Below are 18,526 nucleotides of genomic sequence, written 5' to 3'. Positions count from 1 at the left end.
CACAGCCTGGATTCTTTCTACATTCTTAAAAACAAAAAGCAACCTTATTATTATTCTCACTCTTTGTTCAGCCAAGGCCCCAAATTCTGATCCTTCAGGGTTCTTAATAACCATCTTTTCTCTTCAGAGACTCCACACTACCCTTGTTTTTGTCTTATAAAGACATCAATTATCTAAAAACACTCAACTCTCTTTAATACCAAAATAAAGCTAATTTACTTTGCTATTCTTTTAGTATTTTTTACATTTATTTCTCCATATATATTACTTACACTAGCTTGCACACTCAGAAACAACTTTTTGTGCAAGTTTCAGAGACTGCACTCAGGCTCAAAATAGCTTGTGCTATTCTTTTAAAATTGTACCATTCTTTTAAAATTATCTATTTTTCAACTTCTTCAAATCTTGCTTGCACCCCCTCCTCCTTTAAAAATACACACTCATAATCAATCTGTTTTGGAGAGCCAGTGCTGCACATACAACACAAAGCATATATGGAGTTCAGAGGGAAACTTCCAGGATTAGGTTTTCTCACTCTGTGTGAGTTCAGAGGATCAAATTTAGGTCATCAGGCTCAGCAGCAAATGCTTTTACATGCTGAGTCATCTTGTCAGCTCCACACTTGTACTTAACAATCTTCTTCTCTCTCTCTACCATGATATAAAAACTGCTTGATTACAACTGTAACTGGAGTTTCAAGCAAGAAGCCTAATCTGGGGGTGGGATGCAACAAATTAGAGTGGACCTACCAGCAGCCTCAGATATCAAACAGAAAACAAATGATGGAAAAAGCAGGGAAGAATTTCAAAGAATTTCAAATAGAATGGCTATGTTGGGAAGATAGTCAACATACATCTCAGCCTAGAGACCTGACATAAGTTTTAAGTTTGACTAAGAATTAACCAGGGTAAGGGATGAGAGGTATACACAATGACTGATCAAATCTGAAGCTTGGATGGTTATTATTCCAGTGCTGGATCTGCAATGGGGCCTCTTTATTGCCTGGAAAGAAAGAAAGAAAGAAAGAAAAAAAAAAAAAAAAAGGACACCTGGTTCTCATGTGATTACTAACTACTGCTACTGAGGGGTAAAGTTCACTAACTAAGGAGAGGATTGATTGTTTGACTTAGCTGTTCTTAGAAAAGGTGACTGTAGATTTAGAACAATGGCTAAAGACTTCCAGTCACCTTTTAAGAGATCCAGAATAGGACACTGTAAAAGTTAACACCAAAGAACTTTTTAGTTCTTATCTTTGTGTCTTAAACCTTAAAAGGGAATGAACAGACACTCCTTGATTAACATGCTTACATGCAGAGTTGAACAGAAGTACACCCATAGTTTTAAAAAAAAAAAAAAAAGGCAGATATAAAATGAAAGCAGAGATACCAGGTTTTATCTTGTGGACACAAGGAGCCGGTGCATTTTTAGCAAAAGCAGTGTTACTTTCCTATTACTGTGATAAGGCACCATGACCACAGCAACTTATTAAAGAGTTGCAGCTTACAGTTTCAGAGGGTTAGAGTCTATGACCACCATGGGGGCTGGGGGCTGGGGGCTGGGGGCTGGGGGCTGGGGGCTGGGGGCTGGGGGCTGGGCTCTGGAACAATAGCTGAGCTCATATCTTTGAGACCCGACCATGATGTAAAGAGAGATAACTGGGAATGGCACAAGCTTATGAAACCTCAAAACCCTCCACCAGTGACACATGCTCTCTTTCCCAAAGAGCTCCACCAGATGGGGATCAAGTATTCAAACATATGAGCCTTTTGCGACCATTCTCATTCAGACCACCACAAGCAATTGCTAAGTATGTGTTATATACTTAACACCAAATTATTACATCCTTAGTCTTTTCATATTTTCATGTGACAAATAAGATCACAGGAATGCTCTTCATATTTTCTCATGACAGCCCCTGAACAATCTTGTTCCTCCCCCTTACCTATTTATATATTCCTGTATGTCTTTGGTCCCCTGTAAACCTTGTTATAACAGTACTTTGTACTTGTTTACTTTTATTTCCTTAATGAGAGTCAGCTCCCTTAGAGCACCAAACTAGAATTTTCCTCCTTATATCTCCAGTCCTCAATAGTTGCTATATTAGTGAACAGGGCAAAGCAATTGCTTTATAAATTACAAAGTCCTTAGTTGAAAGTATTTTTCCAAGATGGCACAGCTGGCCTTCTCTACTTCAAAGAACCACATATAGATTTTTTTTTTAGAGTTATTTAAAGATTTAAACTCTTGCTCTGTCAGCACTAGAGTTCTGTCATTAGATATCTATATATTTAATCAACTCAAATCTATACTCATTCAAATAAAAATAATCTCTCCTTTTAAAAAATCCTCCTATACCTATAAATGAACTGTGTCCTTAATTTCTTTATTTCTGGCTAATGAGATTATCATTATGAAAAATCTTTATAGTGGGGTGACATTGATTTAAAAAAATGGCAGAGTAGGAACTCTAGGACTTCCTCTAAAAAACAGTCAATGAGCTGAGAAATAGTATCAGTATTTGTAAATCTTGGAATTTGGCAAACAAAGCAAAGCACTTGGGCAATGCTAAGTAAAGAAAGCTGCTGCTTTAAGTAGAGAATGCTAAGGCATTTTAAGTTGCCTTCGTACCAGTCTCTACCCCCCAGGTCAGAGTGCTTTGAGGACAGCTACCTATAAACCTCATTAAAGAATTGTGACTGCTAGGCTTTAGTTTGTCAGATCCTTGAGGAACCAGCACAATGATTTGTCTTGGGTTCACCAGATCTAGAAAATTCCAGATGTAGGTTGTTTTTCTACATAAATTTCACTTAAAATCATTGTTCGATACAGTAGCTTGAGACAAGGGACAAATAACCCTTAAGGTCAAACATCATGTTTTTTTCTCCACTATCTATGTATCCCTAGTCCTGAGTTAATAGTAAATGTTCCACTAATCTTTAATGTGGGCAAAATGCCTCTGAGTAAAAGTACTTGCCACCAAGCCTAATGACTCAGGTTTGATCACACATGATGCAAAGAGAAAAACACCCACAAGTTGTCCTCTTACATACAGACCAGCAGTGCTGTGGCATGCACATGGCAAGTGCTCACACATGTGTGAACACACATAATAATTGCAATAAAAAAATTTAAGAAATGAGTAACGAAGGTTGTATTATTCCTCTGCTTTTCAACTTTGTTTCTAGTGCCAAAAATTGGACATTCCAATCTTCTGCTACCAGCAAAAATTGATATAAAAATACTTTACATTTTTAAGGTATTATTTAGCTAATTATGTGGTAACTATCAACAATTAGATCCTTTCTTTCAGATGCCCCTCAGAATCAATATTACTATTTTTTCCAAAATTCCTCCTGTCTTTGTTCAGGCTCCTAATTACAACACAAAAAAATAAGGACAAAAGCCAGGTAATTTATATTTAACTGAAATTTGTTTCTCATAGTTCTGAAGGCGCAAGGTAAAGGAATTAATAGACTATATCTGTCAAGGTCCTATTTCTTTTTGGGGGGCAGAGGGATGAGACAGGGTTTCTCTGTGTAGTCCTTGCCATGTTGGAACTCATTTTGTAGATCAGGCTGGCCTTGAACTTACAAAGATCCACCTGCCTGTGTCTACCACAACCATGCCTGGCTGAGTTCCTATTTCTTAAAAACGAATACTCACATGATGCAAAAGACAAGCAAGCTTGCAACTGTTTTACAATGGTGCAAATCTCATTCATGAAGGCTTTGCCTTAATAAGCTGCCTAAAGATCCCCTACCTCTTAATACCATTCCATTAATGATTAAGTTTCAACATGTAAATTCTAGAAAACACAGCTGATACATGTTTGTTGTAGCACACGCCTTTAATCCCAGCACTCAGGAGACAGAGGCAAGCAGATCTCTGTGATTTGCAAAGTAAACCTGGTATGCAGAGTAAATTCCAGGACAGATAAGAGTTACACAGTGAAACCCTATGTCAAAAAATAAAAAAAGTAAAATAAACAGAGTAATAATAAAGCCACGTAAAGATGAAAAGCTCAGAGAGAATCTGGTTACGGTATGCTATTGTGTTGTCTCTGCATTGTTTGACTGCTGAGAAAATAACAACAACTGATAAAGGAAATGCTGCTGGATTAATTCAATTTATATATTTTAAAAATGCTTTGACTCAAAAATTTAAGTCTAAGGACAAGTTACTGGGGAAAAGGATTTCTATTTTTGTTTCCACAGAAAATAAAAGGCTGTGGATTCCTTCCAGACTAATGTGGTTTGATCAAGCCAGACCCCCTGAAACAGAATTGCTGGTGATACAACGTTCAAAACAGCTTAAACAAGGCAGCCTTGCAGACTACAGCCAGGATTTCTGCATCTTCTTAGAATCCCCCATGACAGCGCCCCCTATCAGCAGGAAGTAGTTTGGAAAGAACAACGCCCAAATTCCCAAATATTTATAAATGTTTGTTTTCATTTAAATGGATTTGGTTATAAATGGTTAATGATCACAGCCAATTCTTTTTAAAGGTAAAAAGGGAATTAGGGTATAGATATGAATACTTTGTTTTGGAATGGATTTTCATTTATTGATACAGTTTAAGGCCAATTTTGTGATATCTATATTTCTTTTGTTTAGGTATTGTGTTTATATAGCTCATTTAGAAATGTAATGTATAATGTAGTACAGATAATAGATAATTATCTATGATAGTCAAAGTTTAGAGTTAAGTTAGTTAGGTTTTTCAAGATACACAGAGATGTATTTGAGATAGATAGGAATTCTTCAAACCTTTCAAAGACCTACAGAATATGGCATTTAAAATGGTTTAGGGTTTTCATGACAGTGAGACATAATTGCTCTTGGTAATACCACCTGCACCAGAAAGGAAGATGGACAATGAAGAAACTCGTTATGGAGTTTGCTTCCAATATGGCAAGACTAGCCATTTGGACAAAATACTGCTCTTGTCTGGACTGTTTGACTTTGTGCTATATAAACTGGACATGCAGGACCCATAGAAAAGTGATTGCTGATTCAAGATGGACATTGCTATAGAGTTCCTGCTTCATGGAAGAGTCTGCCAGACAGTCTGCAGGACACAGAGGAAAGTGACTAACAAACTGCCAATACAAGACAGTTTAAAGTTTCCTGCTTTGCTGAAGAGTCTGCCAGACACACTATGGCCTATGGGCTGAAGATGGAAGATTATAGAAGAACTTCAGGTGACTGACAAAGGCAAGATGTCTCTTTCATTTCTAGAGTTTATATATTATCCTTCTGTGGTCTTTGAAGGAGTTGAAGACAGATAGTTATGGTTATAGTTTTCCTTAGTTAGGCTTACAGATAAGTTACATATAGGACTTTGGACTCACAAATATAGGATAGATGATATAATAGTTTCTTTTAATCTTGCTAAATGTTAATGGACTAAATATTGTTAACTGTGATTCTTATTGGATAACTGTTATGTGATATATTTTGCTATGTTAAGGTTAAAACCCTTGTTTTTATTTAGACAGAAAAGAGGGAGATGATGGGAGATGTCATTCTGTATATGTTTCTCATACTGGTTAATAATAAAGCACTGTTGGCCAATAGGAAAGGAAGATAGGAGGGACTAGGAGACAAGGAGGAAATAGGAAGTAGTAAGGAGGAGTCAAGATGGAGAGTCTGGAGAAAGCAGTAGGCAGCCGGCTCCCCAGTAAGAGAAATACATAGACCAGCAGAAATGGGTTAATAATTAAAGGCAGAGCTAGCCCATAAGAAACAAGTAACCGGGCCAACAGTATTGTACCAAATACAGAGTCTCTGTGTATTATTTGGGGCTGGCGGGCTGGCGGCCTGGCGGCGTGGCGGCGGGACCAGACCAGCGGCGGCAGGGCGGAAAAACCGTACTCGTTACACATGTTAACTCATGTCTACAGCCTCAGCTTTTAAGGAGGATTTCAAGAACCAAGGATTTCAAAGACAGCCTTAGAAACATAGTGAGATCCTGTTTCTTAAAAAAATAAATAAATAAAGGAGATGAAACATTACAATCATAGCATATCTTGACCTAGTATACATTTCACCACAATCATCCTAACTTCAATTAGTTTTTTTTTTTCAAAGAAATTCTTTTAATCCATTGCTACTCTTGCTCTGATCTTGACTCTGAGAGGCTATACTATGAAAACTTAAACAAGGCTTAAATTTGTGTTTTCCCCTTGTCATCTTGGACATGTTACTTTATTTTTAAGCTTCAGTTCCTTTGTGAAATGTTGATATATAAATGCCTATATTATAAAATTTGTCTAAAGAGCTTTAAAAGTGTACATGCAAGTGCTTAGTACACAGCATATAGCAGGCACTCAACAGATAATAGTTGGCCGTTTTTCTGGTATTTTTCAGAATTATATAAACTTTTATTATTATATTACATAGCTGAACCAACCTGGCCAGGGTTGGGAGCAAAATGCTCACAAGTAAGCACTGAGGAGGTATATAACTTGAAGCAGTTGTGGTTTTGTTTTTTGTTTTGTTTTGTTACCTTACAAAAAAAAGTTTGTATAGCTTCTTGTCCCTCATTTTGTCTTCTCTACTCCTCTAGCAATTTTGGGGGGGAGAGGAGGGCTTGTGACAGGGTCTCACTGTGTAGCCCTGGCTGTCCTCAAACTAAGAGATTCGCCTGCCTTTGCCCCCCCCCCCAGGTGCTGGGATTAAAAGGGGTGTGCCACCACATCCAGCTAAAGATTTTTTATTAAATGTATATGGGTATATTAAATGTCCACATGTATGTGTCTGCACACAAGGAGACATTAGATCCCACAGAACTAGTTATAAAGGGTTGTGAGCCTCCATGTCGGTGCTAGGAATTGAACCCAGGACCTCTGGAAGAGCAGTCAGTGTTCTCAACCACTGAGCCATCTCTCCAGTCCCCTCCAGCAATGGCTTTAACAAAAACAATGCATTCTAAGTTCCTCAAAAGTTTTTAAGAACCAACTAAGTACAGTGGTACACTCCTTGAATCTCAGCACTCTATAGAAGCAGGGGCAGGCAGATCTCTGAGTTCCAGGCCAGCCTGGTCTACATAGCAAAGACTTACTTTAAAGAATCTGAGTAAGAACTGTGAACATGATCTTTGTGTGATAGTGTTTTTTCCTTCTCAAGCAAATCTTTGTACCAATAACTCCTTATATAAACCAATTTCAAATTCCTAATAAGCTTGATGCCAGAACCTGGAAGCATCAGATCCCAAGTGGCCAAACTGCCACTTTAACTGGCCAGAACAAATTTAAGGAACCCACTACATCCCCTCACCTGAGCACTAGACTTGAATAAAGGTCACAAAGGATTTTTGCACCTACTTAACCACAGCACTTCTTACTAAATTATTTTCTTTGTGTCAGCCATTCCCAGGCTGATTCTTATCTTTTATTGCTCCCAGTATCTGTCTTCCTTCATCCGAATCACTAAGTAAATGTTCAACAGAATGGACAAAGAAACTGCTACTGTTGCCTCTGATTTCTCAGTGAACTGTCATCTCACTCTGTTCTTACATTCTCATTTTTTCAAAACCAATTTCTCCCTTGTGAACTTCCCCGATTCCCATGACACACAGAACACAATTATTTGATTGCCAAGACTGTAAGACTTCTAGAGTTTGAAGGTACTTTCCAGGATTATCTAAGTCTTTCCCAACTGTTTTCTTTACCCAAACAGGAAATAAAAAGTTTAGTCACACACATATTAGGCTACAGGGATAGTACACAGTTTATTTAGGAGTAGAACTAAATTATTATAAATACAAATATATGCTATTCTTTCCATTACAGATTTTTATTTTGTACTTTATCTGTTCACCTATATGAGATAAATCACAGCTTATAATAGTTTTATCTAAGATGATAAACATTGTAATTTTAGTTTTCAAAGTATTCTGGCTACCAAACAACAAATACATAATGCTGTTTTCACTATTTTCCAAGTCCATTCAGAAATAAGTGAATGAATAGCCTGTCTCTACTGACAAGGTGCTAGTAAAATAAACATGAATATTACAGGGATTCAGAAAAGGAGTTATTTTGTTTACAAAACTAAAATCTTAGCTCTTGGACTACAGATGCAGTTAAGATTAACTGTCAAATTCCTAAGACCCAGTAGAGAGAACAACTCTTCACTCAATTTGTAAGTTGATACACTGAATCACTGTTCAATAATATAAGCTTTATAGATGTATGTGATCTTTTAACACCATTTCTGGTTTGTTAATAATTACATCTAAACTGAAGCCTACTACATTATTAATGAATGGCTATCATCTAACTCCCCACAAGATTCTATGAGACTTAGTATTTCATATAAATTAAAAATGACTTTATTACATTATCCGTTCATTTATTTTGGTGTGTGTGTATGTATGTGCACATGAATATGTTGAGTTCTGAGAATTTGTAGGGATCAGTTCTTTCCTTCCACCACATGGGCTCTGGGGATTGAATTTGAGTTGTCAGGCTTGATGGCAAATGCTAAGCGATCTTGCCAGCCCATGAAGTTCATTTTTTGTACAGCTTGCATTAGATTCTCCATTAAAAATATGTTCATAAATTAATGAATAAAGAGCTAAAGGGAAGCCTCAGTATGCCTTACAAGCATAAGAGTCTAGGCTGGCTCTCCAGAACCAGTGTAAAAAAGGAAAAATGCCAAGTATGGTAACTCAATCGTTCAGCTTGCTTGCTGGTCAGCCAATGTAGCTTAGTCAGTGAGCTCCAGACCAAACTTGTCCCCTTAGAAAGAGGTGGATGGTGTTCCTGAGGATGGCATCTCCTTTTATCATTTCACCTCTATACACATATACCCCACACACACACACCATGTTTAAAGAATATTAACTTTAAAACTGGAGCTTCAAAGATCTAAAAATGTATTTGCTCTCTAAAAAGTAAATAGGAGTTAGGAGTTAGAAGAGATAGCCCAGAACCACTGCCATCAAAGCTAAGTAAGGAAACAAAGGAGCCCACGAATTACAAAAACCACATTCTTTTCCAATAAAGTGCTTACTCTTTTGTTTTGCCCTTTCCCTTGGGATCTCTCACTAGGTTATACTTTGTTTCCTTAGGCTGTGTGTGTATGTGTGTGTGTGTGTGTGTGTGTGTGTGTGTGCGCGTGTGTGCGCGCGCGCGCGTGTTTTCTAGGATAATTTCTACATGGTTGTACACTTAGCAAATATTCAAAGAAATCCAATCAAGCACATGATTATCATAAACATGCCGCCAGCAGAGCTAAATTAGAACAGTATTTTACTTATATAAATCAGTACTTAAGTTTATTAGAATTCTTATTAAATATTATCTTGACATTAATCCAAAAAAATCTCAAGTAAAACCTAGTTTAAAAAAAAAAAAAAAACTTACTTTAAAGGTCAAGAGTAAAAGAATTTATTCACAACTGACTCATTTCACTTCAAATGCCTGTGCTAGGTTCTACAGTTACTAAACTACAATAATCTACATCACATCCAAATCATGTATATTCTCTCCTAATTTATTAAGCATTCATGATGAAACACTTTAAAATTATTTACCAGATCAAATTAATAGCACTGAAAAGACTACCAGTCATTTATCTTACGTTACATAAACAACATAAAGTACCAGCTTATATACACACACTGAGTTCTCGACATATAGTTTTCTTCTTAATTCACAAAAGGAAAAAAAAATAATCCAACATAAAACATATAACAAGAAAATGATGGACTTAATAAACAGAATAACTTACTGAAAATCCCTTTAAAGATGTTTAACCAATCCATTTTGAATAAAAAATTCTGTGTTCTCTTTTCGGGAGTTTGTTGACACAGCTCCGGGATAATTTCAGTGAGCTTCCTGGTCTGCTCTGTAACCCTGAAACTTCCCACACCCAATCCATGTGACCTGGCCCACACCCAAGCAATAGAAACATTTTCAAAACCAAGGCTTCTCTTTCCAATACTGTTTCTCCTTAAACCATAAAATAATTTGTACAACAAGTATCTCATGGTGGCAGCAAAAATGTGAGTTACAATTCACTCATTTTCAAAGAAAATATTAAAGTTGTTGTATTTCTAATAGTTAAAAATGTATATATACATTCTTCTTTTCCTATAACTCCTCTTTTTCCTTAACTTTCAGACAATGTCTCTACTAGCAATTGTTTCACAACTGTGAAACAAATTCATTAAATTATTTGGGATTTAAGGTACAAAATGGGGTGCAGATATTCTGGGGAAAAAGAGGGGAGTTAGATTATTTGATACAAAACCTAGATTTGCAACATTATTTTCATCAAAAATCAGTAATTTAATGTAGCATTTCCAAACTTTGGGGAATGCAGACAGCCACAACTGTAGTAATTAAAGTTAACAGAGGTTCCCAAAAAAGACAAGAAGTTAACTGGTCAAATGCCACATTGACTGCAGATATTAAAATATTGAGTATACCAGAAATGTCTTCATGTAGGAACTATAAAAAAAAATCAGTATTTCACTGTTGTTTGAATTGTACTACATTTTATCTTTTGTATCTTACAAGTTAAAAATTAAACATTTATATTGCCAACAATTATTGTGCATTAAGAATTTTAAATACTGTTTAATAATAATGTCAGTCATGCTAGCCCCAAACTGTCTCCAAGAAAACATTTCCCCCTTTTTACAAACAAGCAATAGCATGTCTCCTTGAACACCAAAATTAAATGTCTGTACCTCCCAATTCCTTCCTGTCCATCAAGGAAAGTTAAATTAAGAAAGGGGAGGAGGTCAGTCTTCACCTTCCTTCCTTCCTTTAGTTTAACCAGGGTCAGGGTGAAGGAGGTTCCTCTGCCTCTGGCCCTAATAGAGGCCAGCAAAAATTTAAAACAAAGATAAACAGAAAGAAAGGTAATGACAACAAAATAGGAAAGTGACCGGTTCTACAGATGCAAATACACAGCAATGACCCACTGGTATAAAACTCTTTTCAGAGCCAGGCGTTGGTGGCACATGCCTTTAGTCCCAGCACTCAGGAGGCAGAGAGGCAGAGGCAGGTAGATCTCTGTGAGTTCGAGGTGAGCATGGTCTACAGTGCTAGTTCCAGGACAGACAGACTCCAAAGCAATACAGAGGAAATCCTCCCCCCCTAAAAAAAACCCCTCTTTTCATGTACTTTTCCCTATCTCAATTGAGGCAAATTTTCTGTAAATCAAAACTCCATGAGGTATTTACTACTCAAGAAGCTGTTGCGAGAAGGTCAAAGTTAGTTCTGCTCATTAGTGCCATTTGAATGTGGGCCTAGAGTTATATAAAACTGCAAAGAGGATCCTCACTAGGCTCTTAAAACTCAACTTACATACCTAGCTAACATGACAGTTCTGGCTTTTCCCAGACAACTCTGCACACTGCCTTAAGGATTGTGTTTAAAGAACTAAGCTCCAGAACCCATCTAAAATGAAAGCTGGTGTTTTCTTTCAATGTCAAACAACTTACAACTTACCTAAGGTGTCCTTCAGATTCTTAACAATAGATGCTTTCCGAGCACTGTTTTTTCTTTCCACATAGTTGGAAGGGACAAAGCCTGTTTTATTCATGGAATTCCGAACTCGCCACCAGGATTTAGAATCATCCAGAAGCCATAACCTCTCATTCTTCTTGATATCCAGCTCCTGCTCCTGCTGTGCCACATAGTCAAATTTGGCCACCACCACTGTCTCTTCAGCCATCTTTCAGCAGCTTTAGTACTGTAACACATAGAACATGTTTTTACATGTTGCTGAAGTACTAACTTTCTACATGTTTTTCCAAAAGGACATGCTTAAACATTTAAAAGCACAGATATCTACAATCCAAACATTCAAAAGGCTGAGGTAAGAGGACCTTCACAAGTTTAAGGCCAACCTTGGCTACATACTGAGTTTGAAGCTAGACTGAGCTACATAGTAAGACCTTATCTCAAAACCAATATACAAAACAAGAGACAGAGGCTGAAGCTGTATATAGTTCAGCAGTAGAGTATATGCCTAGCATATGATTGGCTCTGAGTTCAACTCCCAATACTACAAAAAAAAAAATCTAAGAACATCAAAGAGTTAAAAGTGGTATATGAAAAACACATAACAGCATGGTTTCTATATGGAGTTACATAAACTAACTTTACAATTTAAACCACCATTAGCAATGAAAATCACTATACATTATGATTCAAAGTCCTCCTTAATAAAATAAAACTTTTATGTACCAAATGACAGAGACATTCTCTGAACACATTTTCCTTCCCAAATAGTCAGAAAGCACAAAATTAAAATATATTGGTATCCATTATTATAAAGGATAATCTTTAACATATTTACCTCAATAATAAAACAATCAGACAAAAACATTATCAAGGTTAGAGAATAACTGACATTATATTAGTAAGTGTGATATAACAGGCACATATAAAGTGTTCCTTCTAAACATGAATATAAATGCAACATGTGAAATTATCACTATTGGGCTAAAGAAAGATTAATCTGTTAATTTCAGCATTTGGAGGCTGAGGTAAGAGCATCACAACTTTGAGGCTAGCCTATGCTATATATCTTATATCTTTTATGCCACTCTTCATATTGAGAACCAAGGACACTGATAAATGTGTATGAAAAGCACTTCCTGCTTTTCCAGAGGACTGAGATTTGTTTCAGAGTACCAATCCTCAGGCAGCTGACAACCCCTAGTAACTTCATATGACACATATATACCACACACAAATAATAATTTAAAGTTTTCTGAATTTAAAAATGTTAAAAATAGCTGGGCAGTGGTGGCACACACATTTAATCCCAGCACTTGGGAGGCAGAAGCAAGTGGATCTCTGTGAGTTTGAGGGTTCCGGGACAGCCATGACTACATGGAGAAACCCTGTTTCAAAACCAAAACCAAACAAACAAACAGAAAGGGAGGGAGGGAGGGGATAAAGACCATTGCTGTGTGAACTGGCTTAAAAATTATTTAAAACTTTCATGTAACTGGCAAAAAAAAAAAAGAAGATGTTTAGTTAAAATCAGGGCTACCAATCATAACCCAGCGGTAGAAGAGTGTTTAGCACTTGGGTTAATCTAGTCACTCCCCTTCTAATTAAACAATTCTGGCTATATTAATCAATAAAACAAAGGAAAAATACATGCAAATATCAGGAAGCACAACTACATCCTGCAACCAGTCAAAGAGAATGGCAACACAACCTACCTTATAACTAAATTTGAAAATAATGAAATACAGTGATGAAATTATGTGAAAAAATAATTGAGTTAGTATTAAAGAATCTTCCTATATTGTCAATACCAAGGCAAGAAGATTTTACAGGCAAATTCTACTAAAATCAAGAAGAAATTATATTTGTTTATATACATCATTTCAAAAGAAAAAAATTACAAGCAAACTGAACTTTTTTATTATTTTATTTAATTTTATATAACAAAGTCCAATTAAAAGAAAACAAACATTTATACACAATATTTGGGAATTTGGGCATCATTCTTTCCAAACTACTTCCTGCTGGTAAGGGGCGCTGTCATGGGGGATTCGAAGAAGATTCAGATATCCTGGCTGTAGTCTGTAGGGCTGGCAAACTGAACTTTTAAGGCCAATTAAATGCAAGGAAAAGAGCCTTCGGAGAAAAGATATGGTTCTTGAAAAACAGTAAGAAATTGTTTTAGATTTTTTTTTTTTTCTCATAAGCAAACCTGGTATGAGATGTGAACAACTGTAGCCATTTTACCAGCTGGAATCAAACTAGAAATCAGTAGCTCAAAATGTGTGTCAAAAACTTTGTCTTGTAAGGGTTCAAAGAGGTTTAGTTTATAATATGAAAGTACTAAATGGAACCTTAAGAGTTGAGGCCTAATGGAAGTTAATTATGTCAGATGTGCAGCCTTGGAAGAGATTAATGTTGTTCTAATGGGTTCTCAATGAGCTGCCAAGTGGCCCTGGCACATACATTCTTTTGCCTTCAGTTTACCTTGTGTTCCTCTCGTAACACACATGCCATTTGCCATATTCGCTGTAGTCAACGGGAATACAGAGTAAAAACCAATGGGACTGCATAAATCTAGAATTTTCTATCAGCTTCTAAAACTAAGAGTTAATAAGTATCTTTTCTTTATATTTACTTGTAGCAACAGGAGGCAGAGGCAGAGGCAGGCGGATCTCTATGAGTTTGAGGCCAGCTTGCTTTTATATAATGGATTCTAAGACAGCCAGGGTTACAAAGAGAGACCTGTCTTATTAAAAAAAAAAAAAAAAAAAAAATCAACAGGAGTTGGAGATATACTTCCATTGGTAGAATGCTCAGCTAGCACACATGAGGTCTTGGGTTCAATCACCAGTACCATATAATGGCAGTACACACCTGTCTGTTATCCTGGCAAGAAGATCAGATGTTCAAGGTCATTCTCCAATAAATATGGAGTTCAAAGACAGCCTGGGCTACAAGCCCTCTCCTCCTTCAGAAAAAAAGAAAATAAAAGATAGTGGTGCATATTTAGAATGAGGAAGGAAAGACTGAGGGAGGGAGAAACAGGGCAATGGAGAGGAGATACCACAGGATAAAAGGGGTAACAGGGAATACCACAAGTAACTCTATACATGCAAATTTGATTACTTAGAAGAATCAGACAAGTTCTTCCCAAACACAAATCACCACAATATACCCAACACAGGGATATTTGAAAAGCCCTCTAACAAAATAAATTCAAAATTTAAAAATGCCACCCCCAAAAGAACTACTTGCCAATATACTTTGGAAATATAGATACAAAAACTCCTAGTAAAATATAAACAAAAATAATTAGCAGTATTTAAAGAGACTTAATGTTCCAGGATCAAGTGATAATTAATTGTCCATGATACAAGTATCGTTTGATACTTAAAATTCATCCATATAATCCACATTAACAAGCTTAAAAACATCATGAACAAATACCAAAAAAAAAAAAAAAAAAACTTTTAGCAAACTTTAATATCCATTCATGACAAACATTTACAGAAAAACAGAAACAGAAGGGAAACTCCTCAGCTTGATACAGCATACACAAAAACCCAACAACTAAAGCCACATTTAAAGACAAGGGAACAGCTATTTATTTACTGTCAAGTGAAAATCAACAACAGTGAAAAGCTACCCTCTCACCACTGGATGCTCCATTCAGAGAGGGAGGAAGGGAAGGATCAGATCAGAAGATCAGAAAGGAGAAATAAAACAAATCTTCCTTTGGAGACTCACGACTGCAGAGACAATGCCAAAGAATTCATAAAAACAAACAAATCATCTAATACTGTTTAAAAAATATTATTAAGAGATGGAAGTGGTGGTTCATGCCAATAGTCCTGGCACTTAGGAGGCTGACACAAGGATCACAGAAAAGGATCACAGAAAAATACTGTCACGTTTGGCTGCCATGAGACCATATCTCAAAAAATAAAAGGTTATGAAATGAAAAACCATTGGAAATAACATGGTTCTAAAGCCTTAAGTTACTACATAAATAAAGAAATTAAAACTCAAGTTAGTAATGACTGTTCCTATACAGACTTGAACTTCCCCTTTGGATAATCCAAACAAAGTAATTTTGTTGAATGTTTAATTTTTTTGAGACAGGTCTCACTATTGCACAATCTGGATTTACCCTCAGGACTCAAGAGACCACCATCCACCACCACACCCTGGCTTTGGCCTGCAAAGTAGATGGTGCTCCAAGTTCTTATCACAGCATGAAGCTAGACTTCAGAACACAAGCCCAATCTGCAAAAACCAACCAAAGCTCTATAAGAATAATGAACACATGAGCACCAAAATTAAAAACACATATTGGGTGTGACAGTGCACACTTGTAATCCTCAGCTACTCAAGAGGCTGAGTAGACATTCCAAGTCTGTGGCCAGCCTAGACAACTTAGCAAAATTCAGTCTAGAAGTGGTGAAGTTCTTGCCTAGTATTTTTGAGACCCTGAATTCAATCACCAGTACAGCAAAAATAAACAAAAATATCTATGATAACTCAGAAATGAAAAGGAAAAATGAGAGAAATCTAATAAAACATGTAAAGAATGTATATGCTGAAAAGTTGTGAAGACCTAAATAAGTGTTCATAGACTAGAAAACTAAACAGTAAAGACGTCAAATCCCCCCAAATCGGTGAACAGGTTTAAGCAAGTAGCGTGTGTGTGTGTGTGTGTGTGTGTGTGTGTGTGTGTGTGTGTGTGTGTGTGTGCGCGCGTGCGCGCGCGCGCATGCGTCTAGTGTTCTGCAATCAACCTGACACAACTGGGTCATCTAAGAAGGGGCTTCAACAGAGAAAATGTTCCCATCAGAACTGAGTATGCCTATTGGGCTTCTTCTTCTTTTTTTAAATGAGTGATATAGAAGGGCCCAGCTCACAATGGGCAGTGGTGATGGATACTGTAAGAAAACAGGCTGAGCAAATCAGGAGGAGCAAGCAATCAGTTTCTTGCTTTTTTATTTTTTTGGAGACAAGGTTTCTCTGTGTAGCCCTGGCTGCCCTGGAACTAGCTCTGAACATGAGGCTGACCTCAAACTCATTAAGACTCTCCTGCCTCTACCTCCCAAGTACCAGAACTAAAGGCGTGAACACTCCTCCCATGGCCTCTGTTTCCATTCCTGAGTTCAGGTTCCTGCCTTGAGTTCCTACCCTGACTTCCCTCCATGAGTGACTATGATATGTAAGTGTAAATGAACTAACTCCACATTTGCTTTTGGTCATGATGTTAGGCAGACTTGATATCAACAGTTGAGATCCATAAAATAAATGAGAAAAATAGGAAAAGACATGAAGATATTGCTGGTTATGGTGTGGTGATGCACACCTATAACTTGAGCACTTGAGAGACAGAGGTAGGATTGTCCCAAGTTTGACATTAGCCAGGATCCACATAGCAAGTTCTAGGCTAGCCAGAGCAAAACAGCAAGATCCTGTCAAAAAAGAAAGGAAGGGGAAGGGAGGGAAGGGCAGGGGAGGAGAAGAGGGGAGAGGGGGGAAAGGAGCAGAGAGGAGGGGAGGAGGAGGGGAGGGAAGCAGAGAAGAGGGAGGAGAGGGTGAGGGAGAGGAAAGGAAAAGAAAAGAAGAGGGAGGGGACATAACAAAGCATCCACTGAAGAAGATATAGAGATAGCATCAGTACACAAAAAGATATTCATTAGCCATTAGAGCTACAGTAAAATGCCTATATACTTATCAGAATGGCTACTTAAAAGGCTAACAACAACAAATGCTTATACAAATATGGATCATTAATACATAGCAGATAAAAATGTACAATGGTATAGCTATGATGGAAGACAGCCATCCGTATCTAGTAAAACTAAGTGTACAACCACTATACACTAAGATTGCCATCCTGGATGTTTCTATAAAACTTGTGTTCATATGCTCCTATCAAATTTCTATGTAATTTCAAAAAGAGCCATACTGATATCCTTTAATAGATGACTGACTTTAAAAACTGTGGTTAATACAAACCAAAATGGAGCAAGAGTGATACACAAAACCTGGATAAGGTTCTAAGGTAATAGAGTGAAAAAAAAAAAAACAATACTAACGATTACTTACTCCATGATTCCATTTACTAGAATGGCAAGTTGTAGAAGTAGAACTAGTGACTAGAGAGCACTTACCAAACAAAGAGAGTAAGAAACTCAGGGGGTACGGTGATTTTGTTAAGTCAGCTTATGAGCTCAAGCATTATCTCTGGCTCACAGTTTTGAGAGTATCAGTTCATAACTGTCTAGCACGAGTGCTTTGGGCCCGTGGAGCATAGGAGCACACCAAGAGGTCAGAAGCACATGGGTGAACAGAGCCACGTACTTCATGACCAAGAAGCAAAAGAGAAAGGAAGGGAGCTAAACTTCCCTTCCATCCTCAAAATGACCCAGAGACTGCTCTCTAGACCTTACCATCTTCCCAATAGCACCAAGGACTGGGAAGCAAGACTAACACATGGACTTCTGAGACTTAGAAACCACAGCAGCTACACAATAGCAACATTACAGATTTTTTAAAAATACGCTATACTGACTGTTTCAACATTAATATTCTGGTTGTGATACTATACTATTTTGCCAAATATCACCACTGGAGGAATTTGTAGTGTTTTGAGGTCTTAAAATAGTCTATTAACACCTACTAAGCAGTATTTTCAAATATATACACATTCATAAGCCAGTAAAGACCAATTAAATTGAAACACAGTTCCTTTTTCTTTGGTGGTGGTGGTGGTTCTGGAATCCAGGGCCTCCTCCACATGAAAGTACACTTTACCAACTACATCAATAGGCTTTTTAGGATCTTTTGAGACAGGGTCTAAGTAAAGTTGCTCAGGTTGGCCTTGAACCTGCAAATTCTTCTTGGCTAGCATATTTTATGTCTCCTGATAACACCATTCTTTTTATTTATTCACTCTTCCATATTCTTCTTTCTTCTTCTTCTTCTTCTTCTTCTTCTTCTTTCTTTCTTTCTTTCTTTTTTCTTCTTCCTCTGTTGTTGTTTTTCAAGACAGGGTT

At 37.0% G+C, this 18,526-nt stretch overlaps 1 protein-coding gene across 2 annotated transcripts in view; it reads right to left on the bottom strand.

Moving 5' to 3' along the window:
- Positions 1–18,526, bottom strand: part of Nck1 (NCK adaptor protein 1) — a 51,440-nt gene that overhangs the window by 4,078 nt on the left and 28,836 nt on the right. The window contains exon 2 of one of the 2 annotated variants that reach the window (XM_051206345.1): positions 11,469–11,712. In XM_051206345.1, the coding sequence (XP_051062302.1) occupies positions 11,469–11,694 (226 nt within the window). In that variant the 5' untranslated portion in view covers positions 11,695–11,712. Of the gene's footprint in view, positions 1–9,738; positions 9,869–11,468; positions 11,713–18,526 lie in introns of those variants that run through there. The other variant, XM_051206354.1, reaches the window with a different exon arrangement.

The sequence above is a fragment of the Phodopus roborovskii genome, unplaced genomic scaffold (genome assembly GCF_943737965.1).
Source record: "Phodopus roborovskii unplaced genomic scaffold, PHOROB, whole genome shotgun sequence".
Lineage (NCBI taxonomy): Eukaryota > Metazoa > Chordata > Mammalia > Rodentia > Cricetidae > Phodopus > Phodopus roborovskii.
This window is presented reverse-complemented; position numbering and strand designations above follow the sequence as displayed.